The sequence below is a fragment of the Schistocerca piceifrons genome, chromosome 7, assembly GCF_021461385.2.
Source record: "Schistocerca piceifrons isolate TAMUIC-IGC-003096 chromosome 7, iqSchPice1.1, whole genome shotgun sequence".
Classification (NCBI taxonomy): domain Eukaryota; kingdom Metazoa; phylum Arthropoda; class Insecta; order Orthoptera; family Acrididae; genus Schistocerca; species Schistocerca piceifrons.
The window spans coordinates 491,391,326-491,417,896 of record NC_060144.1 but is presented as its reverse complement, the minus strand read 5'-3'; the positions used below and the strand labels follow the sequence as shown (position 1 = coordinate 491,417,896).

The 26,571-nt window shown below is 42.8% G+C and overlaps 1 protein-coding gene across 2 annotated transcripts in view; it reads right to left on the bottom strand.

The window, feature by feature from the left end:
* Positions 1-26,571, bottom strand: part of LOC124804824 — a 164,306-nt gene that overhangs the window by 92,470 nt on the left and 45,265 nt on the right. For both annotated transcript variants that reach the window (XM_047265168.1, XM_047265169.1), the window contains exon 4: positions 20,286-20,498. In XM_047265168.1, the coding sequence (XP_047121124.1) occupies positions 20,286-20,498 (213 nt within the window). The remainder of the gene's footprint in view (positions 1-20,285; positions 20,499-26,571) is intronic.

The following is a 26,571-nucleotide window of genomic DNA, read 5'->3' as shown; positions in this document are numbered from 1 at the left end:
ATACTGCCTCGGGCATGGATGTGTCTGATGTACTTAGGTTAGTTGGGTTTAAGTAGTTCTAAGTTCTAGGGGACTGATGACCTTAGATTTTAATTCCCATAGTGCTCAGAGCCATTTGAACCAAGACCCAGGAAAAGGTGGCTGGATGATATGGAAGAAGATCTAAAGGCGATGGGAATAATAAATTGGAGAAGACAACGGACAGAGTAGAATGAAGGCAGGTGGTACAAGAGGCCAAGGTTCTTCAAGGACTGTAGAGCCAACCAAGAAGAAGTTTGCCATCGTAGGATGGTGGTTAAAAATGCGGAGAGCATGTCTCGGTGTGCGAATTACATCGCGGCATGCCTCAGTCCACCAAGGGACTGGGACATGACAGGAAAAAAAAAAAAGAGGACGTGTGAGGAATGGAACATTCTGTAGCAGTAAGGCAGAAGAGGTTAAGTTGGTTAAGAAAATCAGCCAAGAGGGCACCTCTCTGACAGGTCCTGGGAGAACCCCAAAGGGGATGATGTGCATTAAAGTCACCGACTAGCAAAAGGGGGGAGGTAGCTCCCCAATAAGCTGAAGGAAGTCTGCCCTCGCGACATTGAATGACAGTGGGACATAAATGCTACAGAGGGAAAATGTCAGATGGGGAAGGAAATGGCGAACTGCAACAGCTTGAAGATGGGTATTCAGGGAGATGGGTTGATTATGAATGTCATCCCATACGAGCAGCATGACGCCCCCATGAGATGGACTACTGACCTCAGTGGGAAGGTCAAAATGAACCGGTAAGAAATGTGAAAGCTCAAAGTGGTCTTGAGGGTGCAATTTCATTTCCTGAAGGCAGACTACAAGGGGCCACTGCAATGCTAAAGCAGCCGTAAATCTTCTTTGTGGGACCAAGGCAGCAAACGTTCCACTGGTCACGATGAAGACATGTAGGTGTGTCACCTCAGCAGCTGCTGAGTGACAGCCATTGAATAGTCACTACTACAGGGCACAGAAGCAGGAGGATTCTGCTCAATGTGGCCCATGTGCTAGCCGGGCTAAAGTATCACGTGGCAACACCGTCAAGGAGGATTTTCAAGTTGGTGAAGGAGAAGACCATTTGCCTTTGGTGGACTTCTTCGAGCCTTTCTGGTTAAAGGAAGACTCAGGTGTTGTTTGGCTGGAGGAATGGAGGAAGTCTTCACGGGACTACTCCTTCAGTCCTTTCTCACTTATTGGTTGTGTAGCTGGTGGTTTCTCCACTTGAGGCGAGAGTTTGATGGCTTGTTGCACAGCTGGACTGGGAGGGGGGGGGGGGGGGGTGGCGATGCTACCTTGACACTGGGCGATTTCACAACCTCAGAGCAGAATTGGAGGTTGCATGTCTGCATGGCCATGTCCTTCATGGTGCGAGGGTTAACAAGAACATAACTCTAGGTCCCAGAGGGGAGAACGCATGGTTTGCGACTAGCCAGCAACTTGTGAGCGACTGGGTAAGGCACTTTTTCTTCTACCTGGATCTCCTGGACAGCCCACTCATCAAGACACACAGGACAATCCTGAGGGGGTGGTATGGCAACCATTGCAGTTGATACAGCGGGGCGGAGGCAACAGACAATCGCCCCACTTGTGCATCCCTACCACAGGTTACACGTTTGACTGGGTGTCTACAAGACATTCTAGTGTGGTTGAAATGATGACACTGGTAGCAGCTTATCTGGTTCAGAATGCACAGCCGCAAGGGGAATTTTTGTAAGTAATACTTCGGAATCAAGAGTACCAAAAGCTCTGCTAGAATCAAGCAGAGAGAAAATGATCGCTTCACATCTGCCCACGAAATGTTTGATGTAGTCAGTCACCTTAATTAATGCAGTTGCCGTGCCAGTGTTTTTGAAAGCCCGATTTTTCAGCTGCTCATTAAGAAACTACTCAAAGGTTTTAGATACTACAAGTGATATGTTTATTGGCATATAATTGTATGATGACCGAGTTGTCTTTACTGAGAGTTTGTTGAGTTAAGCTTTGTTTCCACTCTATAGGACAGGTACCATTAACGACACAAACTGAAGATATCTGTAAAAGAAGTTCATATTAGTGATTCAGTTTCTCCTTATTCCAACTGACCTCTGTGTCTACAAGAGATGGCCATATATTCCCTAACTTAAAAAGAAGTCGTGACATTTTAAAGTATCTGTCACAAAGAGTGAAGAACAGTTTCCTTTTAAGAGACACCTATGCTTAACACACACTTTTCAGACCCTACTCGTGATGTTACTTTTGCAGTGGGCAAATGGAACAATAACAATCAGTAAGTCTGATTTTTAAGTGTCCTTTCATATAATATGTAAGAATCATCATGCACCGAGTTTAACTCATCATTCTTTCACATTTGTGAATTTACACCAGAAAATTTAATTTCAAGGTTGAAATGTACATACAGTATCCGTTCCAAAAGTTATAAGAATAATTTTTGGTAGGTGAAAATGCTGGCTGTCACGACGGAGTTTCAGACGGAGAAATTGGTGAGGGATTTAAGCTTTGAAACAGAGCTGGTGTCAGTTGCTTGCAGGCAGTAGCTGATGCAGGGTCACGCCCTGCACAGACGTATCTACTGCACCATCATCAACCAAAAATGGAGCAGTTTTGGGAGCAGCATTTTACAATCAAACTGTGTGAAACTGGGGCACAGGTGCTTGAAATTCTTTGAAAGGCCTATGGTGATAAGGCAATGAAACAAAGCCAAAATTTTACGTGTCACAGGAGGTTGCGGGGAGGTCAGGAGTCCATCAGTCACGACGATCGTTCGGCACACCCGTAGACATCACAAACAGATGAATCAATGCAAAAAGTGCACCAAGTTATGGACAAGGACAGACAGTTAAGTGTTTGGACGATTGCAGAAGCATGTACTCAAAACAATCATTCACCACATTTTAACTAGGATCTTCAAATGAGGGAAGTCTGCATGAAAATGGTGCCAAAAGTCCTGATGAGTGAGATGAAGGAGCAGTGTTTGCTGAAGTGCCAGGAATTGCTTGACCACTACGAAAAGGACCCATAATTTTGAGGGAGAGTGATCGCAGGGGATGAGACATGGATTCTTAGCACAATCCCAAAACAAAGAATCAGAGCAGTGAGTGTCACACCAAGGAGCCTCCTCACCTGAAAAAAAGCAAGGTTGAGCAAATCGGGAGTCAAGGCCATGCTCATTATGTTTTTCGACAGAAACTCTGTTGTTCACAGTGAATTTGTGCCACAAGGACAAGCAGTCAACGAGGAGTTTTACCGCGAAGTGCTCAAATGGTTGTGCAACAGGATTTGATGCGCATGAAAAGAAATTTGCGACAATTGGATTGCGCACTATGACAATGAGTCAAGCCACACTGAGCTCATTGTCTCCGAGTTGCTGGCCAAAATGGGTGTGGCAGTGCTGCCCTAGCCGCCATACAGCCCTGATCTGGTGCCAGTGGACTTCTTTTTATTCCCAAGGTTCAAAAAAACCCTGAACGGAATTCAGCATAGGATGCTTGAGGTGGTAAAAGCAGCTACGATGATGACACTGGATGAGACTCCCGCTGGCTTCCAGGTGACCTTCAATGATTAAGTAAAGCATTGGCAATGGTGCAACGAAGCAGGGGGGAGAATACTTTGGAAAGTTCTGAAAAGATTTTAGACTGATACTGAATAAATTATTTTTAAATTTCATTTCATGAATTTTGGGGCAGACCCTGTATAATAACATGTTTAAACAATTGGAAGTCTGGATAGAATAGCAACAACATAGAAAGGATAGATTGCTACTCACCACAAAGAGACAGGTACAATGAAAAACAACTGCTAAAATATAGCTGCAGTCAGGCCCCAGCATCCAGCTTGTGCTTGTGTGTGTTTTCTTCTTTGGATGGAGAACTCTCTCTGCAAGCTTAAATATTTTATCTATATTTTAGCAGCCTTTTTCACTGTGCCTGCTCAACACCACCTCTCTATCCTTTCCATATTCTTATAACACTGTGTTTGTTAGATGAAGACTCTGTGACCGACACAAACCTAGGAAAGAAGTCTTGATGACGTAAAAAGAACACTTGCCACAATAATGGTGCGTTATTATCTCAAGCCACCCACTGGGTGCCACCAACTGCGCGCCGGCCTGTGCCCAGCTAGTTACCGAAACCAGCGAAACTTCGGTATGCGGTGTAGATGACATTTGTGGCAGCAACAAACAAAAACCCACTTTATTGTGTATAAATATTGTCCAACTAGCCAGGCAGGTCATCAAATCAGCAAGTCACCAAGTCGGCTTCCGTCAAGGTGTCTGCTTCCGCTGTGAGGTTGCTACCACTCCATGGTCATCCTGCCAGGGGTGCAGCCACAACATCCATGGGCTGAGTGTCGAACTGAGGTCCTCCTGGCCACTGACCTATTAGGTGTTAGCCAGTGCCAGATCCGCTAGCCAGATACCACACTGAGGTTCACCCACCAGACATCTATGCTCTGTCACCCACCATCCTGGACTTGGCCTGGCTGTGCCAGTCTGTCACATCAGCTCCAGACAGCTCTGCTGGTTATGTTTACCATGCTATATCATGCCACAGCTGGGCTGTGGTGGGAGTGACAGCTGCAAGTGTCTTCACAACAATGTTCAGCTGCCCTGGTGGGTTGATGCCCACCTTTCAGCACCTGACATGTGGACTTGAGATACTAATATGATCTGTTGCAAAGTAATAAAGGGATTTTATGTCATTGTTCAGATTTAGACAAACCCTGACCCACCATCATCCATCAGAGAGCGCATGCATACGTACACACACACACACACACACACACACACACACACACACACACACACACACACCCCTCTCTTATTTGTAATTTGTTAAACCTTTTTAAAAAAATATCATCTGAAGATGGGAGGATGCTACGCTCTTAAGCCTTAAAACAGATAATAGTTTTATGGTTAATAATTCCTAAACGTGACTGGTTGCTGGAGTTTTCTCCAGAAATCAAATTCTTATTTTATATATCTGATGAACTTGCATTATGTGGGTTCAATCAAAGAAGTTTCCAACTGTTTACTTGCTTATATCAAGACGAAATTTTTAATTATTAAGCAAAAATGAGCATCCAAAAAAATCCAGTTTTGTTGAAACATATATTTAAAAAATCATAAAACTCAAAAACAAATGAAATCTTTTCCTACTTATGAGGCCCGTAAATTCTCATTGTCCTATGACTTTAGCAATATGAGAATCACTACATTGTTTAGTGAACAAAAATTTAAAACATTGTTGCATAAATGATGACAGGTAAAATATAAGGCGCTGCTTTTAATTTTAATCCAAAGGCTGCAGTTCCTCACTTTTCAACAATTCACAGAGTCTTCAAGGGACAGGAAACACACAGGAGCTGGCAACATGCTGGTGTCACTATATGTTCTCCAACATTGCAAAAAACAAAATTCTGAATGGTCTCAAGTACATATCCAAAGCAGTTCCCAGTCTCTCACCACCGATGCCAAGATAGGCTTGATTGGACTTCAGTCTGCAGACTCTGCATGCATTCAAGCATTTGGGTGTCTGATCAGTCAATCTTCAGTTTATTTGATGTTTGCACACTACTGTTCCTGTGCACTATGTGCTAGACAGCAAGGCCGACCAGCTGGCAGCATACATTGTTCTCCAGCATGAGTGTGTCATCCTGAATCCATCCACGGCAGAACTCTAGCACTTCAATTCGAGCTGCAGGCATCTTACCCTTCATGGCTAAGTTTATCATTACATTTTGTGATGCGGCAACAATATTATTTGGAGCGTACCAACATATCAAAGTCTCCATGCAAACAATATCCCAGAAACAAAAAAAAAAAATATCACAGGACCATACCACCAAGTCCCAAAATTCTTCACCAAATTGGAGGTACTGGCAACAAAACACTGCTTGTTTCTCTATAATAAGATATAATGGTTTGGTTTCTAAGCCTGTGGAGAATGAAACCAGCAGCATGAAGGTGTTGGTGGACAGTTATAGCACTCACTCATTGACACAATGAGGTTTCTGTGCACTCCTATAACTGATAGACTTTTGTTTCAATGCTTGTTATTAAAATGGCTAAATGTTGGTCCCCAGCAGTTGATTTAAACCTCAATGCATTTTTGTGAGTTCTAAGCCATTTGCTCTCCTCTTGTTGTCTTCTTACTCATATTTCTTTACATTCGAGATAATCCTGCAACATGTGCAATTGGGCAACAACATCGCCACATAACAACTACATGACCACTAGTTACCTTTGATAACTAAGGCACGCTGAAAAAAGAAAACCCTATTATTATTTGCCCTATTCTTATATAAATGTTGACATAATCTGAGCCATTTATCACTGAAAAAGACTAACTGCAACAGCACAAGACTCAAAATTGTACCCAAAAATATGACCCATACCCTAGTGTTCATAACGATCATTTTAACCACAGATTGGTAGGAGTTGCTCAGCAACATGTCAGTTCACTAACTGTAGACTATATTCTTTAGTCTGTTGTAAGGTTGATTGATTTGGTGTGCTTGTGCGTGTGTGTGTGTGTGTGTGTGTGTGTGTGTGTGTGTGTGTGTGTGTGTGTGTGTGTGTTTTTGGAAGGGGGGAAGGGGGGGAGGAGGCAGCAAACAGCGTCGTCAGTACCATCAGATTAGGGAAGGATGGGGGAGGAAGTCAGCTGTGTCCTTTCTAAGAAACCATCCCGGCATCTGCTTGAAGACATTTATGGAACTCACAGAATACCTAAATTAGGATGGCCAGACATGGATTTGAACCATCCTCCTCACAAATGCAATTCCAGTGTGCTATCAACCACTGCGCCACCTTGTTCGGTACTCTGTTGCAACAGAGGTTGCGAGGGGTTTATGGTAATATACCAGCACAACTATATGAGTGTTATAGGGATGCTGTTAAAAGCCAAAATATTCACTTCCATGAGCACATTTTGCACACTAGATTCACACAATGCTTAATTATCTCTCATAATTTCACAGCTTATAAGAAAACAGTTTTACACCAGTCAAACGATTTACCAACGACATTGTTGACTCAACAGTAACATCTTCATCATCAATTTCTTCTCCTCCTGGAAGGATGTGGAATATGAAAGGTGCAGAAAAGCAGGGCAGTTCTACAAATGCATTAGGGGGCTTATTTGGAGCAAGGAGGTGCCACAGAAATCCAAGGGAATTATATACCGAACCTACTTTGTCCCCATATTGGCATACGGAAGTGAGACATGGGTAATGCACAAAAGCGACAAAAGTAGAATACAGGCTAGTGAAATGAAGTTCCAGAGGAGCAGGTTGAGTGTAACAAGACGAGACAGATTGCGAAATGTGTATGTGAGGGAAAGACTAAAGGAGGAACCAGTACAGGACAGGATAGAAAAATCAAGACTGCAGTGGTATGGACACATGAAAAGAATGGATGAGGGAAGAATTCCAAAGAGGATGTTTGATCTGCAACTGGAGGGGAAGAGGCCCAGAGGAAGACCAAGATATAGATGGGTGAAGGGAGTGAAGGAATGTGTGATGAGAAGAGGAGAGAACTGGACGAAGGTGGAAGAGGGGGAATGGTGGAAAGACAGAACACGATGGAGAGGCTTGTGTTCCTGACAGACCCAGCCAGTGGCTGGAAACTGTCCAAGATGATGATGATGATGATGATTGTTGACTCAACAGATGACAGTAGGTGCCAATTAGAGTGGCCTTTGGTAGAAGCATCCCAGAAACACATTCATTTACTACATAATGTTGAAGCCCTATGCCACTTAATGACAGAATCAGCAAATAGTGAATGAAGTACCATTGTTAGTCATCCATGGCGAAAGTTTTTATCATCTTATTATTACTTCAAGATATTGCAGTTTTCTTACTCAGCAGTGTATACAACTTAATTACGCTAGACTCTCGCTAATCCGGTCATTCCTGGCACATATGGGTGCTGGATTAGCAGAAGTGCTGGATTATTGAGTATCTGAAATTTATTTTATTCATTTATTTTGTTTTTTATTTATTTTTAAAACATAGGGGATATAGTGTACTGTATTTTATTAAACCGAAGGATACAATTTTAAAACAGGATATACTTTTTTAAATCCAAATATACATTAATTTTCAAAGAAGACCTAGTCCTTGAGTGCATACTGTTCATAATTATACAGTCGTATCATTCACTATGAAACATGTCCCTAATTTTTAATTGTTGCAGTGATGATACATGATGGTGGCATGCTTTATCATGCAAGCGCTTTACAAGCATTACATCGGTACTGCATGTATCTGGTTGTTGCATAATGTAATCCAGGAAGACCTCGGCAGCTTCAGCACCAGCAGTGTGAGAAATCTTCATGCTATCTCCTCCTGTGTCCTCTTCTTCATCACTTTCGTCATTACTTTTTCTTGCATGCTTTTGATTATTTCTTCACCTGTTAAAGTTTGGTCTGTATCACAGTTTTCCTCATTCAGCCTCTTAGTAACATCTTCATCATCAATTTCTTCTCCTCCTGGAAGGATGTGGAATATGCCAGTGTACAAAGTAATTGATAATTCCGAGCTGACTGGCTCATCTCTGTCACTCACTACTGGATCCAACTCGGCATCAATGTATGGCCACAATTTTCTCCAGCTCTTCATTATGGTAGCACTCTCCACTTTATCCCATGCTTTGGCTGCTTGGAAAACAACAACATGTATGTCAATCGCTTTCCATACCTTTAGCATAGTCTCGATAGAGTCGTTTTTACTTTCGTTCAGAACGGAGACGAGAAGTGAATGTCGATAATGACATTTAATTGATTCCAAAATTCCCTGGTCCTTGGAATGAATTAGGGCTGTCACATTGGATGGGAGGAAGAGCACTTATCCATGTATACCATCGGACTTTAGAGAAACATCTGAAGGATGACTGGGAGCATTGTCAATTATAAGGATAGCTTTCAGTGGAAGCTCTCTCTTCTTTAGCTCTTTTCTCACTGCTGGTACAAACGTTTCATGGAACCACCGAGAGAATATTTGTCTGTCCATCCACGCTTTCTTCTGAGTGCAGTACTGCACTGGTAGAATATTTATGTCAGTGTGTTGAAAACAACGTGGATGTTGGGATTTTCCCATCACCATAAGTGGTAGTTTATGACTCCTATTTGCATTACAACACACCATTAATGTTACGTGCTGTTTCTGTTGCTTGTAACCACGAGCTTCCTTCTCGTTCTTGGCAGCTAATGGTTTTGAAGGAAGCATCTTGTAAAAGAGTCCTGTTTCATCAGCATTTTACGAGGCATCAGCAATTAAATCTTCTTCCTCTGTTATCTTCTGTATCTTGCTTACAAACTCACCAGCATTCACATCATTAGCTGAGCATCTTTCGCCGGTGACTGTCAGCTGATGAATGCTATGCTGTTTTTCCCAGTTCAATAGCCAACCTTTGCTCGCTGCAAACAAGTAACTACCGCCAAGATGTTTGTTAAATGCAGATGTTTTTTCCTATATAATTGGGCCAATGACTGGAATTCCTTTTCTGGGTTGTTGTATGAACCACCTGTAAATAGCTATGTCCAATTCTTCATTCTCGCTCTTTCGCATAACCTTCTGTTTTCCAAACTCATTATCCAATTTATGTTGAGTACTGTCGAATAACATCTTTCTTTTTGATGTCATAAATAGTTTGCTCATCCAAAATTGAACTCGGCAGCAATGGCTTTCTGCGAAGAACCTCAATTTAACTTACCTAAAATTTCAAGTTTCTGCTTCAGGTTTAGTGTAATGTGTTTTCTTTTAGAAGACGTGATTCCGAACAGTAAAGAAAGCTACTATTTCAAATACAGTATATAAAGCATTGTTGCACACGATAATTCATTGCACACGTGTTTTTGGATGTGCGCAAGATTACTGAGAGGCCAGACTACTGAGGGCCGGATTAGCAACTGTCTATTGTATTTCTGTCTTTGGCAGATATGATCACACTGTGTTGAAATCTATAACTCTGGAACTTTCAAAATACACACCTCAACAAACGTTTGGAATGTCAGAGTTTACTACAATCCCTTCTTACACTACACCCACTTAGATTTATACCATACCTTATTAACAAAATAAACTTCATTCCTTATGAGAACAAGAAAGATTTATATATATATATCTAAAAACAAAGATGATGAGACTTACCAAACAAAAGCGCTGGCAGGTCGATAGACACACAAACAAACACACAAAATTCAAGCTTTCGCAACAAACAGTTGCTTCATCAGGAAAGAGGGAAGGAGAGGGAACGACGAAAGGATGTGGGTTTTAAGGGAGAGGGTAAGGTGTCATTCCAATCCCGGGAGTGGGAAGACTTACCTTACGGGGAAAAAAGGACGGGTATATAGACACACACACACACACACACACACACACACACACACACACACACACACACACACACACACACACACACACCCACCCATCGGCACATACACAGACACAAGCAGACATTTGTAAAGGCAAAGAGTTTGGGCAGAGATGCTGCCTCTGTACTTCGTCCTCGACTGATATCTCTGCCCAAACTCTTTGCCTTTACAAATGTCTGCTTGTGTCTGTGTATGTGCGGATCCACACATATACAGACACAAGCTTGTGTCTGTATATGTGTGGATGGATATGTGTGTGTGCGTGCGCGAGTGTATACCCGTCCTTTTTTCCCCGTAAGGTAAGTCTTTCCACTCCCGGGATTGGAATGACTCCTTACCCTCTCCCTTAAAACCCACATCCTTTCGTCTTTCCCTCTCATTTCCTCTTTCCTGATGAACAGTTTGTTGCGAAAGCTTGAATTTTGTGTGTATGTTTGTGTGTCTATCGACCTGCCAGCACTTTCATCATCTTTGTTTTTAGATATATTTTTCCCACGTGGAATGTTTCCCTATATATTCTTTTTAAAAACAAAGCAGACTCCTTCCTAACTTGCATATCGGAAACAAAAACAGTGAAAATGTCATCATGATAATTATCAGTCTGTAGTAGTATGTCCTCCCTGTAAACGGATGGGTTCTTCCACTCTTCAAGGCACGTTCTGAATGAAACCAACTTGATCTTGGGGTATGAGGTCCCGTACCTCAAAGGTAGCTTCAGTGAGGTTCTGAAGATAGTCAGGTGGATTCAGACATCGTGCAATGACCACCTTCAATAGGTCCCATGCATGCTCAGTTGAATTCATGTCTGGTGACTGTGCTGGCCAACGCATTCCGTTAATGTTGCATCTCTGAAAATACTGAGACACAGCTAAAGTACAGTGCAGTCTTGCATTGTCATCAACTAAGATGAAGTTGTCACTGACTTCACACTTGTAGGACCTTTCAATTGTTTGTGAGATCCCTTGGGGGTATCGGGGACCAGTCAAATTGCTGTAGATGGGAATGAGAGGGGTCGCTGTCCCACCGTTACTGCCATTCAGAACATTATGCCTCCACCTGCAAAAGGATGGACTTCCTGAATGTATCCGTATTCCTGGTGTCGTCTAATGCTTCACCAAACCCTAGCACATCTAGTGCCCAGTAGTAAGCTAATCCTGGTCTCATCAGCAAACATGAAATTACTTCATTCTGCAATGGTCCAATGTTGATGGGCAACAGCCCAGGTTCTTCGATTACATCAGTTCCATTTGTTCAGTGCGAGAGATAGGTAGGTAGGTTGGTTGGAATAAAAGAGGGGGAAAGGGACCAAACTAGGAGGTCATTGGTCCCTTGTTACTAGTAAAACTATGCCACAAATGTGAGAATAAAATAGATACGGCATATAACATAAAATGGAAAGAAAGGAAAGACCACAAGAATGAAGGAAACACAACAAACACTAAAAGAAACAAAAGAGGACAAGAGAACAACAGAGATGCAAGAAACAGTTACAAGAGAGTAAAACCAGGAAGCAGATTACAGTGGCTGGCTGACCAAGAAAATAAAAATGAAAAGCCAGCTCCCCTGCAACACATTAAAACCTTCACCCCAAAAACACTAGGGTGGAGGACACAGAGGGACAAAGGACAGGCGCTAAAACTTAGATCAAATGATAAAACTCAACCTCATGGATGATACGTAAAACCGAATCAACCGATGAGGCATTGTCTGCTAAAAATCAATGATAATGAGACCGGCAACCGAGGATAAATTCGTAGGACTGCCAAAGGAGGACACAGCAGAATAATATGGGCCACTGTCAACCAGACGCCGCACCGACACTGAGGTTGGTGTTCACGGTGCAGGAGGTTGCCTGGGTCGCCCATACATGGCCAATGTGGAGCCTGCAGAGAACCACAGAGTTCCTGCGAGATGCCCTCACCGAGGACTTTCACACATTCGTGGTCCCCTTAATGGCTCACAGTTTGTTGTGCATACTGAGATTTTGCCATTCCGTCTCTCAAAGCGGAAAAACTTTGCAGCGTAATAACGAACACAGGTCAGTTGCGGGGACGCCCATCTCTGGAAGTGGTTTCTGTGTAGCCTGTTTGGCCAGCCTGTCAGCAAGTTCATTTCCTGGTATTCTGACGTGACCAGGGGTCCAGACGAACACCACTGAATGACTGGACCGTTCCAGGGCATAGATGGACTCCTGGATGGACACTGCCAAAGGATGACAAGGGTAGCACTGGTCGATAGTTTTCAGGCTGCTCAAGGAGTCAATATATAAAAGAAAAGACTCCCCAGGGCATGAATGGAGATACTGAAGTGCACAAGAAATGGCCACCAGCTCTGCAGTGAATACACTGCAGTCATCAGGAAAGGAATGCTATTCAATATGGCTGCCGTTCACGTAGGCAACGCCAACACGAACATCAGACATCGAGCTAGTGGCGTAAGCCACTTCAGAGCCCCGGAACATGTCAAGAATCAAGAGGATGTGACAACGGAGAGCCGCAGGGCTAATGGAGTCCTTAAGGCCTCATGAAAGGTCCAGACGAAGGTGCAGCCAAGGCGTACACCATAGAGGCATATGTGAATGGACCGCAAGTAGAGGTGGTAAAGGGAAGGACTCCAGTTCGGAGAGAAGGGACTACAGGCAAACCACAATCGTTAGCCCCGACCTGGGCCGCCGATGCGAGAGAGAGACTGCTGTGGGTGGGAAAAGGAGACAGTAATTCGGATGCTCAGGGGAACTATGAATGAGTGTTGCGTAACTGGTGAGCAGTTGCGCACATCTGATCTGCAATGGAGGGACTCCGGCCTCCACCAGTACACTGGTTACCGGACTCATCCTAAAAGCTCCTGTCACTAGTTGAACCCCACAGTGGTGCACAGGGTCAAGTAAATGCAACGTTGAAGGCACTGCCGAACCATAAACCACTCTCTCATAGTCGATTCGGGATTGGACAAGGGCTCTGTAGAGCTGCAGCAGCATAGAGCGATCTGCACCCCAATTAGTGTTGCTCAGGCAACGGAGGGCATTGAGGTGCTGCCAGCACTTCTGCTTAAGCTGACGAAGATGAGGGAGCCAAGTCAATCAAGTGTCAAAAACCAGTCCTAGGAATCGATATGTCTCCACTACAGTGAGTGGATCATCATTAAGGTAAAGTGCTGGTCCCAGATGAACGATATGAAGCCGATGGAAGTGCATGACACACGACTTTGTGGCTGAACGCTGGAAGCTGTAGGCTACAGCCCATGACTGCATCTTGTGGATGGCTCCCTGAAGGCACCACTCAGCAACACCAGTACTTGAGCAGCAGTACGAAATGCAGAAGTCATCTGCATACAGCGGAGGTGAGATTGAGAGCCTGACTGATGCTTCTAGACCGTTAATGGCCACTAAAAATAGAACACTTAATACAGAGCCCTGCGGGACTCCATTCTCCTGGATATGGATGGAACTATGAGGCACCAACTTGGACACGGAAACTATGGAGCGACAGTATAAGTTTTGGATAAAAATTGGGAGCAGGCCCTGGAGACCCCACTCATACAATGTGGCAAGGGTATGATGGCGCCAGATCGTGTTGTTTGCTTTACGTAAGTCAAAAAAGACGGCAACCGGGTGTTGCCGTCTGGAAAAGGCTGTTCGGATGGCAGACTCGATGGACACAAGATTATCAGTAGTAGAGCGACCCTGGCAGAAGCCGCCCTGACATGAAGCCAGCAGACAACGTGACTCCAGGACCCAACCCAACTGTCGTCATACCATAGTTTCCAGCAGCTTACAAAGAACATTGGTGAGGCTGATGGGCTGATAGCTATCCACATCAAGTGAGTTTTTACCAGTTTTGAGCACCTGCCATTGCACCAAATCTGGTTGAGGACGACGAGGAGAGGTCGCTTGTCGTCAGATGAAAGACGTTTAATCATCTGACTGTGGATCTGATCAGGCCCAGGAGCTGCGTCATGGCAATGTGCAAGGGCACTGAGGAGCTCCCACTCTGTAAATGGGGCATTACAGGATTCGCTGCAATGTGTAGTGAATGAGAGGACATTCCCTTCCAGCCACCGTTTGAGCGAGCGAAAGGCTGGGGGGAATTCTCTGACGCAGAGGCTCGAGCACAGTGCTCATCAATGTGCTCGGCAATCGCATTTGCATTGGTAGATAACACACCATTTACGGTAACACCAGGGACACCTGTTAGGGCCTGATACCCAAAAAGACGTTTGATCTTTGCCCAGACTTGGGAACATGACGTATGGCACCCAATGGTTGAGATGTATCTCTCCCAACACTCCTGCTTCCGTCGTCTGATAAGGTAGTGAACATAGGCATGGAGCCGTTTTAAGGCTATGAGGTGCTCCAGGGAAGGGTGCCACCTATGCCCCTGTAGAGCTCACCGATGCTCCTTAATTGCTTCAGCGACTTCCGTCAACCACCAAGGGACTGCCTTACACCTCAGGTACCCTAAAGAGCAAGGGATCGCGTTTTCTGCCACAGAAACAATTTTGCTAGTCACCTGCTCAACCATCACATCGATGTGGGGACAGCAGATGTGAAAGTTTTCCAGTCCGTGGCCCGACGCCGGGGCAGTGGCAGGAAGATGGGGAAGTGATCGCTACTACACAGGTCGTCATGTGCTCTCCAGTGGACAGATGGGAGAAGTCATGGGCTGCAAATTGATATATCAATGGCCAAGCAACTACCATGAGCCACACTGAAATGTGTGGCGGCCCCAGAGTTTAAGAGACAGGGGTCGAACTGAGACAGTAAAGTTTCGACATCTCTGCCTTGGCCAGTAAGCATGGTACCACACCACAAGGGGTTATGGGCATTAAAATCTCCCAGAAGTAGGAAAGGTTTAGGGAGTTGATCAATTAGTGCAGCTAATACATATAAGGGTACTGCACCATCTGGAGGAAGATATACATTGCAGACAGTTATTTCCTGTGTTGTTATTCTGACAGCCAAAGCTTCTAGAGGGGTTTGAAGGGGCACATGTTCACTATAGACTGAGTTTAGGACATAAACGCAAACTCCACCTGACACTCTATTATAGTCGCTACGGTTCCTGTAATATCCCTTATAGCCGGAGAGGGCAGGGGTCTGCACTGCCGGGAACCAGGTTTCCTGGAGGACAATGCAGATAGCAGGAGTAAAGCTTAACAGTTGCCGTAGCTCAGCCAGTCGGTGGAGGAAACTGCTGCAATTCCACTGGAGGATGACATCATGAGACTGGGAAGGCATGGAACATTCAATGAGGCACCTCAGGGTCACCTGCTGCCACCAACTTTTTGCCTGGGCATTCTATATCCATTTTGTCTGAGGGTCTGGTGAAATCTAGGTCCTCAGCGGACCCCAAAATCTCCACCCCATCCTCAGCTGCAGAGCTTGTAGGTAGTGGTGGTATGGGTGTACAGCAATTACCTTGGTCTTAGGGGTTTTCTTTTCTTGCTGCTCCTTGGGTTTCCCTGGCTGGGAGGACTTCACTGGCTCAATCTCCGGGATTGAGGATGAGCGTGAATCCCTGCGTGCAGCTGCTTTTGGTCTCTTCGGCCACTGGTGGGTGTCTTCTTTCCCACTAGCAGAATCCTGGGAAGGGAGTGACCCAAGGGACCCCTTCCTAATGAGAGAAGCTGAAGAAGACTTAACACTTCTCCAGTTTAGAAAGGGGGGGGGGGGGGGCGGGGGGTTTGTTGCTCCCGAAGTAGGTGGTGCAGGAGCAACAGGGAGGGAAATGCCCCCCACCATTAAAGGGACAGGTGTAGTCTTCCAGCTGAGAGGTGACTTGGGTTGGTGTAGCTGATGGTGCTGTAACTGTTGTAGCGACAGTGTAAGACGATGTCATATGCACAGGAAGCAGGCGTTCAAATTTTCTCTTAGCCTCAGTGTAGGTCAGTCGGTCCAGGATCTTGTACTCCACGATTTTCCTTTCTTTTTGGAGAATCCTGCAGTCTGGTGAGCAAGGCGAATGGTGTTCTCCTCAGTTGACACAGATGGGAGGCAGGGCACATGGAGTATTGGGTTGTGATGGGCGTTCACAATCTCGGCATGCAACACTGGAAGTACAGCAGGAAGACAAAGGGCCAAACTTCCAGCACTTAAAGCACATCAGGAGAGCGATATAGGGCTTTACATCACACCGGTAGACCATCACCTTGACTTTATTGGGCAATATATCACCCTTAAAGGCCAAGATGAAGGCACTGGTGGCAACCCGATTATCCCCTGGTGGACAAGCCGGATGAAATGTACACCTCACCACTCTAAATTGGCACACAGTTCATCAACGGTCTGCAAAAGAAGGTCCCTATGAAATATGATACCATATTTAGGCTCTAATGGGGCGTGATGGTTACAGGAACATCCCCCAGCTTGTCAAAAGCAATTAACTCCCGTGTATGGGCACAGGATGCTGTTTAGATCGAGACTGACCCAGATCTCATTTTGACAAGCACTCCACCTCCACAAAATTGTCCTCTAAATGCTCAACAAAAAACTGTGCTTCATCGTCATAAAAGACTCCCCATCAGCTCTCGAACATACAAGGTTCCCGGGGCGAATAAGATTCACTGCCATCCTCAGCCTGACGTTCCTCCCATGGTGCGGCCAGGGAGGGGAACGATTTGGGGTCGTACTTCTGTGCGTTGAATTGAGCTCGTGATCGCTTAGAGACTGCTGGTGTTGAGATGATGGACTATGCTTCATCATGTCATACTCCCTGATGCCACCCACTTCAATCAGGGGCCCTCACCATGGGCGCCACCTAGCCACAGCAAAGGCCACCTCGCAGGATGGCCACTGCCGAGACTCCTGATGCCCCAGGGGGATGGATATCTACCCCTTGGCATACGTGGGGAGTTAACGGTGCAGGCATCAGCAGAGCAATCCCTGTGTTGTCAGGGGGCTACAACCAACAGGATACATGGCAGCCCCACCACAACAGACTGGTTACTGTGCTCGATACCAGGTGCAAAGAAGCCCACGGTCATCGTCGACGCAGAAAGCGACACTGCATTGCGCATAGTGGAGAACGTACTCAGGAAGGTGTCCTCACCCAACAGATGGGGAATGGGCAGGACTGCAATGCAACGATGAGAAACTGGGCTAGAGATCTCAATGCACGATGGACACAATGCACCATGTAAGGCGCCCTTCCCCAACTGGCTCACTCTTCAGGAAAATTTTGAAGAATGGAGGTCAAACCCTACAGGGGACCATCACATAAAGGCTGAAATGTGCGAGACTCCTTTTAGTCACCTCTTATGACAGGCAGGAATACCTCGGGCCTATTCTAAACCCAGGACCCGCAGGGGGGAGTTCAGTGCAAAACTTCTCATTGGTCTTCTGCAGAGAAGACCACCCTCCACACTGTTTTGTCTGGGATATAAATCCCTGTTGCCCAGGCAAAGTGATTTCCAATATTTCAGGCAGTAGTTATTGGGTGCCTATGAGCCAACAGCTGGAGAAAATGATTCTGCATTGGTACTGTCTGCATTGGTACTGTCATAAGAGGATGACTGCGGTGAGGTATATTGTTCACATTTCCCAACTCTCTGTACTATCTCCACATCTTAGATACACCACTTAGAGCGACATGTAACCGATTGGCAACATATTGCTGTGTATGACCTTCTGAAAGTAAAGCCACTATTCTGAATCTATCAAAGTATTGTATACTTCAACGTGGAATGTTACCGCAGTGCTAAACACAAACTGAATGAAACTGTTGTCAATACTGGACTGCTTGCAGTTTGCTGCTGTGGTAGCAGTATGTGTACATGACTGGGAAATGGCAAAGTGCACAGGTCAATGAAACCTATAATATTGTGGACTACATTTTAAAACTATTTCAAACTTTTGTTGAGCAATGTACATTAAGACTAATTCACAACTACAGTAGTCTTGACAGTATTAATATAGACAAGTGGAGCAATACAATTCCATTAGGTAATTTTTGTTTATAAGAGATGACATGCAAGGACAACTACTGTTGTCTTCAGTCCAAAGACTGATGTGATGCAGCTCTCCATGCTACTCTATCCTATGCTAGCCTCTTCATCTTCAAGTAACTACTGCAACCTACATCCTTCTGAATCTGCTAACTGTATTCATCTCTTGGTCTCCCTCTACGATTTTTACCCTCCACGATGCCCACCAATACTAAATTGGTGATTCCTTGATGCGTCAGAACATGTCCTGCCAACCAATCCCTTCTTCTAGTCAAGTTGTGCCACAAATTGCTCTACTCCCCAATCCTATTCAGTACCACCTCATTATCTAGGTGATCTACCCATCTAATCTTCAGCATTCTTCTGTAGTACCACTTTCCAAAGCTTCTATTCTCTTCTCATCTAAAATGTTTAATGTCTATGTTTCATTTTCATACATGGTTACACTCCATACAAATACTTTCAGGAAATCCTTCCTGACACTTAAATCTATATTTGATGTTAACAAATTTCTCTTCTTCAGAAACACTTTCCTCGCCATTGTGTCTACATTTTATATCCTCTCTACTTTGACCATCATCAGTTATTTTGCTCCCCAAATAGCAAAACTCCTTTACTACTTTAAGTGTCTCATTTCCTAATCTAATACCCACAGCATCGCCTGATTAAATTTGACTATATGCCATTATTCTCGTTTTGCTTTTGCTGATGTCCATCTTATATCCTCCTTTCAAGACACTGTCCATTCCGTTCAAGTGCTCTTCCAAGTCCTTTGCTGTCTCTGACAGAATTGCAATGTCATCGGCAAACCTCTTCATTTCTTCTCCCTGGATTTTAATTCCTACTCCGAATTTTTATTTTGTTTCCTTTACTGCTTGCTCAATATACAGATTGAATAACACTGGGGATAGGCTACAACCCTGTCTTACTCCCTTCTAATCCAATGCTTCCCTTTTGTGCCCCCCAAACCATAACTGCCATCTGGTTTCTGTATAAACTGAACAGCCTTTCGTGTCCTGTATTTTACCCCTGCCATCTTCAGAATTTGAGAGTATTCCAGTCAACATTGTCAAAAGCTTTCTTTAAGTCTACAGATGCTATAAACGTAGATTCGCCTTTCCTCAACCTATCTTCTAAAACAAGTCGTAGGGCCAGTATTGCTTCGCGTGCTCCTACATTTCTATGGAATCCAAACTGATATTCCCCAAGGTCGGCTTCTACCAGTTCTTCCATTCGTCTGTAAAGAATTCGTGTTAGTATTTTGCAACTGTGACTTATTAATCTGATAGTTCAGTAATTTTCAAGCCTGTCAGCTGCTGCTTTCTTTGGAATTAGAATTTTCTACTCTTCTTGATGTCTGTCTCACACATCTTGCTGACTAGATGGAAGAATTTGTCATGGCTGGCTCTCCCAAGGCTGTCAATGGTTCTAATGGAATATTGTCTACTCCCGGGGGCTTTGTTTCGACTTAGTTCTTTCAGAGCTCTGTCAAATTTTTCACGCATTATCATGTCTCCCATCTCATCTTCATCTACCTCTTCCTCCATTTCAATAAAACTTTTAGTGATGAAGAAAGGAATAATAATAATAATAATAAAAATAGTATGTCAGGTGTAATGTGGGAATTGCTTTTCTTGGTAACTTTTTCCCAAGGATTTCCAAAGTTACATTCTAGGTGAAAATAAGCAAAATTAACTAGCTTGTAAAGGCGTTTTTTTGCTTTTTGTTTTTTGTTTTTTAATACTTTTGGTTTATTGGAAAGATTGGAAAGTTGTAACAAATATAGCTTCTTACAACATGGCTGTTTCTACAAGAGCACTTATGCAAATGATAAAAGGCACATGAATGGAATCAGCAAGTGCTGAGTGTACCTATGGAACTAACTGTAAGAAATAACAACTGTTTAGCCTTAAATGTACACTACACACAGAACAAACTACTAAACAACCTTACCTTTATACCAGATATGTGTCGAAATGATGAATTTATGCTGGGTGAATCATTTTTACAGAAAGTTTGATTTAAAATATCAGGTTCAGATGTCAAAGATGTAAATGTTATAGATACGTCTTCTATATTATCTCCCAAAGACTGTAGGTTCTTCTTTGTAAACCAAGGAGATGAAAATAATTGCCGATTTTCCATTGCTGGTACTTCGAACTTCGTCTAGGATAAAGAAATGAACAATTAGAAAAAAATTAAATATTGCAGGTATAATATAATAAATGTTTTTGAGAGTTCCTAGAGAAGACTAAGTATTCCATAAAAAGCCTATAACACTATCTTGGAGAATACCAGAAGTCACTTCTGGTTTACTTGACTTTCCATCAATTATTACAAACTACAACCTTTCTGACAGCAATCCACTTGCACAACTGAGGCAATAGTCCATAGGCACACAATCTGATTAGAAGTCGCTTGTGAGGAATTGTATTGAAAAGCCTATATTACGTTGCAAATAGTTTTAATAATTATGTCTACACCTGGTAGACCGGGCACAACACAAAATGAGAAAATTTTATTATAATAGAAGGGCATGCAATACCACACCAACTAACACAGAGTCTTATCATTACATACAAATGTTAACACCCTTTGTCCACTATTGTGAAATATGTTACTTATCTAGCTTATGCTGAGGAATCAAGTAGGACTACAAATGCATGTGTAATAAACATATGAACCATGGTATCATATGCATCAGTAACAATTACTTTCACTTTCAATAGTACACTACCTGGTGTCTGGTAGGACAGTTTACAGCCCCAAACAACTCCACGCGCCAGCTATTTTTATATGCCATGCAATGGTATACTGAACTACCAGTGTACATGACGAGCAACACTGAAGTCTACTTGTTTGTCACTGACCTATTTCATCGTCAATGTTGCACAAAATATTAATGCACAACATAAAGGACAATTAAAACTGAGGTCTGCCAATGTGATATTTAATTCAGAGACATCACAGCACTTTAAAGAGCAGCTGAATGGAAGAAACAGTATCTTGAACATGTTGTGAGTACAATGAGGATAATCGAATGCAGTCTAATTAAACCAAATGAAGCCGAGGGAATTAAGTGTAGGAAATGAGGCATTAAAGGTGGCCAAACATAGCAAACAATAAATATTAGAAGCTTTTAAAAGGTGTTAATACAGAGGAATGCTGAAGATCAGATGGGTGGATTGGGTGCATAATGATGAGATACTGAGTAATGTTGGAGAGAAAACAAATTTGTCACACAGCCTGACTACAAGACGGGATCAGTAGATCTAAGATACATAAGGGACATCACTCAGAAATGGCCAATTTGGTAATGAAGGTAACTGTGTGGGGCAAAAATTATATGTTCAAATTGATGTAGGTTGCAGTAGCTCTGCACAGATCTCACCTACATCTACATGATTACTCTGCAATCCACAATTAAGTGCCAGGCAAAGGGTTCATTGAACAACCTTAAAGCTATTTCTCTACCGTTTCACTCTCGAATGGTGCATTGAAAAACTAACACTTAAATCGTTCTGTGTGAGTTCTGATTCCTCTTATTTTATTATGGTGATCATTTCTCCCTATGCAGGTGGGCACCATCAAAATACTTTAGCAATATGAGGAGAAAGCTGATGATTGAAAGTTCACGAGAAGATCCTGCCATGATGAAAAACACCTTGGTTTTAATGATTGGCACCCCAACTCACATATCGTGACTATATCATTATCTCTTCTATCTCACGATAATACAAAATGAGCTGCCTTCTTTGAACTTTTCAAATTCCTTGGTCAGTCCCATTTGGTGTAGACTGCACACGGCACAGTAATAACCCAGAAGAAAGCAAACAAGCATGGTGTTGCACTTTCTAAATATTCTTGCCAATAAATCACAGTCTTTGGTTTGCTTTCCCCACAGCATTACCTATGTGATCATTTCAATTTAAGTTATTGGTACCTGCAATTCCTAAGTATTTACTTGAATTTACAGCCTTTAGGTTTGTGCGATTTATCATGTAACCAAAATTTAATGGATTTCTTTTAGCACGCACGTGTATGACTTCACACTTTTAATTATATAGAGTCAATTGCCACTTTACTTGCCATACAGGTATCTTATCCAAATCATTTTGCAATTGGTTCTGATCATCTGATGACTCTACAAGTTGATAAATGACACTACAATTTGCAAACAATCTAAGTTGGCTGCTCAGATTGTCTCCTAAATCTTTTATATAGATAAAGAGCAGCAGAGGGCCTATAACACTATCTTAGGGAATACCAGAAGTCTCTACTTTCCATCAATTATTACCAACTACGACCTTTCTGACAGGAACCCAGTTGCACAACTGAGGCAATCTGATTAAAAGTCACTTGTGAGGAATGGTATTGAAAGCCTCCAGGAAACCTAAAACTATGGAATCAGTTTGATATCCCATGCTGATAGCACTTATTACTTCATGGGAATAAAGAGCTAATTTTGTTTCACAAGAACGATATTTTCTGAATTCCTGCCCTCTATTTGTCAATCTGACAATCAAGAGGCTTGCACAGGACAGGCTAATACAGAGAGCTACCTCCAATCAGTCTTTAGACTAAAAACAACAATGGCAACATACCAGACCAGAAATTAGAGTGTTACGACAAGTCATATAATTACTAAATAAAACAAGCTATATTGTAAAGAAACAGTATATTAGAACTGTGCAGTTATTTTCTGGACAGGTGTTTTTAAGGAAACAAATGGCTGACAAGTTTTACGGAGTAAAGATTTTTAAATTCTATGACTATTTTCTACAGTTTACTTTCTCTCTTTTATTTAATAATTAATTTAAATGTTGTACAGTCTAATTTCTGTATCTATATAAAGTAACTAAAAAGAAACAATTGTTGTTGGCTTCTAGATGAAGACCAGTTTGATGCAGCTCCCCACATTAGCCTATCGTGTAAGCCTCTGCTCAACTACCACAGCCTCCATCCATTTGAACCTGTTTACTGCAGTGGAGCCTCTAGAATGTTGCCCCAAACACTTCCCTCCTTTACCAAATTGATAATTCCTCGATGTCTCATAGTCTGTTGTATCAACAGACTCTTTCTTTAAGTCTATTCAATTCTGTACCTACTCATTAGCTTTCAATCTAGCAATCAAATCTTCAGAATTATTTGGCGGCACCAGACATAAAAAGCTTTTAATTCCTTCTTGCTGAAATGTTTATCATCCATGCTTTAATCCAATGTAAGGCTACATTTCAGACAAATAACTTTATGTAAAATTTTTTAGCACAAATTTATATCTGATGATGCCTAATTTTTATTTTTCAGAAAAGGTTTTCTTGCTATTGCTAATCTGTATTTTACACCCTCTCAACTTCGGCCATCATCAGAAGTTTGGTGCCAAAATATGGGAATTCATCTACTATTTTTTGTGGGATTTCCTACATGTAACTCCTTTGGCATATTTGTTGTTGTGGTCTTCAGTTTGAAGATGGATTTGATGCAGCTCCCCATGCTACTCTATACTGTACAAGCCTCTTCATTCCCAAGTAACTAATGCAACCTACATCTTCCTGAATCTGCTTACGATGTTCATCTCTGTCTCCCTCTACGATTTTCACTCCCCTGACTTCCATCTAGTACAAAATTTTGGCATCTAAGAATGTGTCTTAACCGATCCTTTCTTCTAGACAGACTGTGCCACAAATTTCTTTTCTCCCAGTTTCTATTCAGTACATCCTCGTTAATTACGCGATCTACCCATCTGATCTTCAGGATCCTTCTGTAGCACCTTATTTCAGAAGATTCAATTCTTTTCTTCCTTAAGCTGTTTATTGTCCATGTTTCAATTCCACACATGGCTAAACTCCAGACAAATTCTTTCAGAAAAGACTTCCTGAAACATAAATCTATATACGATGTTTACGAACTTCATTTGTTACGAAACACTTTTCTGCCCACTGCCAGCCTACATTTTATATCCTCTCTACTTCTCCCATCATTAGTTATTTTTCTGCCCAAATAGCAAAACTCATCTACTACTTTAAGTGTCTCATTTCCTAATCTAATTCGCAAAGCATCATCTGATTTAACTCGACTGTATTCCATTATCCTTGTTTTGATTTTGTTGGTGTCCAACTTGTGTCTTCCTTTCAAGATGCTGTTCATTCCATTCACCTGCTCTTACAAGTCTTTTGCTGTCTCTGACTCAATTACAATGTCATCAGCAAACCTCAAAGCTTTTATTTCTTCTCCCTGAACTTTAATTTCTGCTCCAAATTTTAGTTTCGTTTCCATTACTACTTGCTCAATGTACAGATTGAACAACACTGAGGATCAGCTAGAACCCTGTCTCTCTCACTTCTTGACCACTGTTTCCCTTTCATACCCCTCGAGCCATACCAGCTATCTGGTTTCTGTGCAAGTTGTAAACAGCCTTTCACTCCCTGTTTTTTACCGCTGCTACCTTCAGAATTTCAAAGAGAACATTTCAGTCAACATTGTCAAAAGCTTAAGTCTACAAATGCTATAAACGTATGTTTGCCTTTCCTTGACCTATCTTTCATAAGAAATCATAGGATCAGTACTGCCTTGCATGTTCCTACATTTATCCGGAATCTAAATTTATTTTCCCCAAGGTAAGCTTCTAGCAGCTTTTTCATTCTTCACTGTAGCCCAATATAATTTCACAACAACCCACTGCCCTTGTTTAAATTATGCTGCGAAACCATGTCATAAAAATGTCGAATGGACCAGAGCTGCTCACTGCCGGTCCAAGTTCGCTGCGTCAGGTATCCATTGGAGCGCGTACTTACCAATAGGCAAAATTCTGACGATGTGTAGTGCACATGGGTACGCTACGACAAAAAGCAGTATGTTAGCTGAGCCACCAAACATTACAGAAGTGTTTTATGGATTATGTTTCTGCGAGCAGCGGACCATATGGGTTGAGCTTAACACGGATCCCCACCGACATGTACAGAAGTTAGTTCGGCACTACCTGTTTTCACTTTCACTTTGGCGAATCTGCGAAATACATGGCGCCAGACAATTGCAAGGAAAGTTTACTTCGTTCTGGATACATGTCCCTCATTCCCCCACGCTAATGTGATCAGAAAATGCACTTGCCACCGAGGAATGTACCCCCTTTGGGATCAGTGTTCGAGTGGAATTGTTATGCAAACACCATTATCATCATCGCCACTTAATATACACTGCAATCTGGTTTCATTTTTGTCACTCATTTGTGCAGAATAAACACAGGTGTTGCAAACATGTACTTGATGAATTCCTGTCACCACAGAGTGCGACAGTGAAGCTGACTCGCTGCATGACTGATGGGTAAGCGGAGGTAGCCACATGTTCCCTCATCATTAGTGATTTTCATCTCGTAACCCCTTTTCAAGATATTATCCGTTTTATTCAATGGCTTTTCAAAGTCATTTACCAATTCTTAGAGAATTTCATTTAATCGGCAAACCTCAAGCTTTTTATTTCTTCACCCTGAACTTCAATTATATTTCTAAATTTCACCTCTATTTCCTTCACTACTTTCCCAACACTGAGGTAGACTATAACCCTATTACACTCTGTTGTTTGTTTTGCTTTAGGGCGCAAAAAACAACTGGGGTCATATGCGCCCAAGTCAAAACTACAGAACATGAAGACAGAGATGAATTAAAAACTATACCATACAATGTAGGCTTCCATGGCCAGTATTGTCTTCACTTAAAGCTTACGGGCTGATAGGCCGTGGTCGATGTCTAAATCTCTCCCCTGACATTTCGTCTCGACTGCAGGAGACATCCTCCGTGGTAAAGTGGTGAAATCTGTGTTACCTCAGAGGACGTCTCCCACAGTCAGAGACGAAATGTCAGGGGAGAGTTTTATACATCGACTACGGCCTATCGGCCTGGAAGTTTTAAGTGAAAACAACTACACGTCAGTCCCAATTGACATAACAGATGCCAGCTAAAACAGGCAGGTGGAAAAAGGGCTAAAAAAGACACCTTACAGAAACAGAGGTCCAAAACTAAAAATTAAGGCATTTGCCATATTGTTTTGGCAGATAAAAAGGGAGCCAGAGATGCCCCGCAGAAGACAGGCAATTATAAGGTTAATGGCAATAACAACGAGTACAACGCTCAGGATGGAACCCTGAGGCACACCATTTTCCCGGATAAAGGTGTCCAACAAGGCAGAGCCCACAAACCCTTTGAAAACTTGGTCTTTTAAAATATGCCTGAAGGAGACAGGGCAG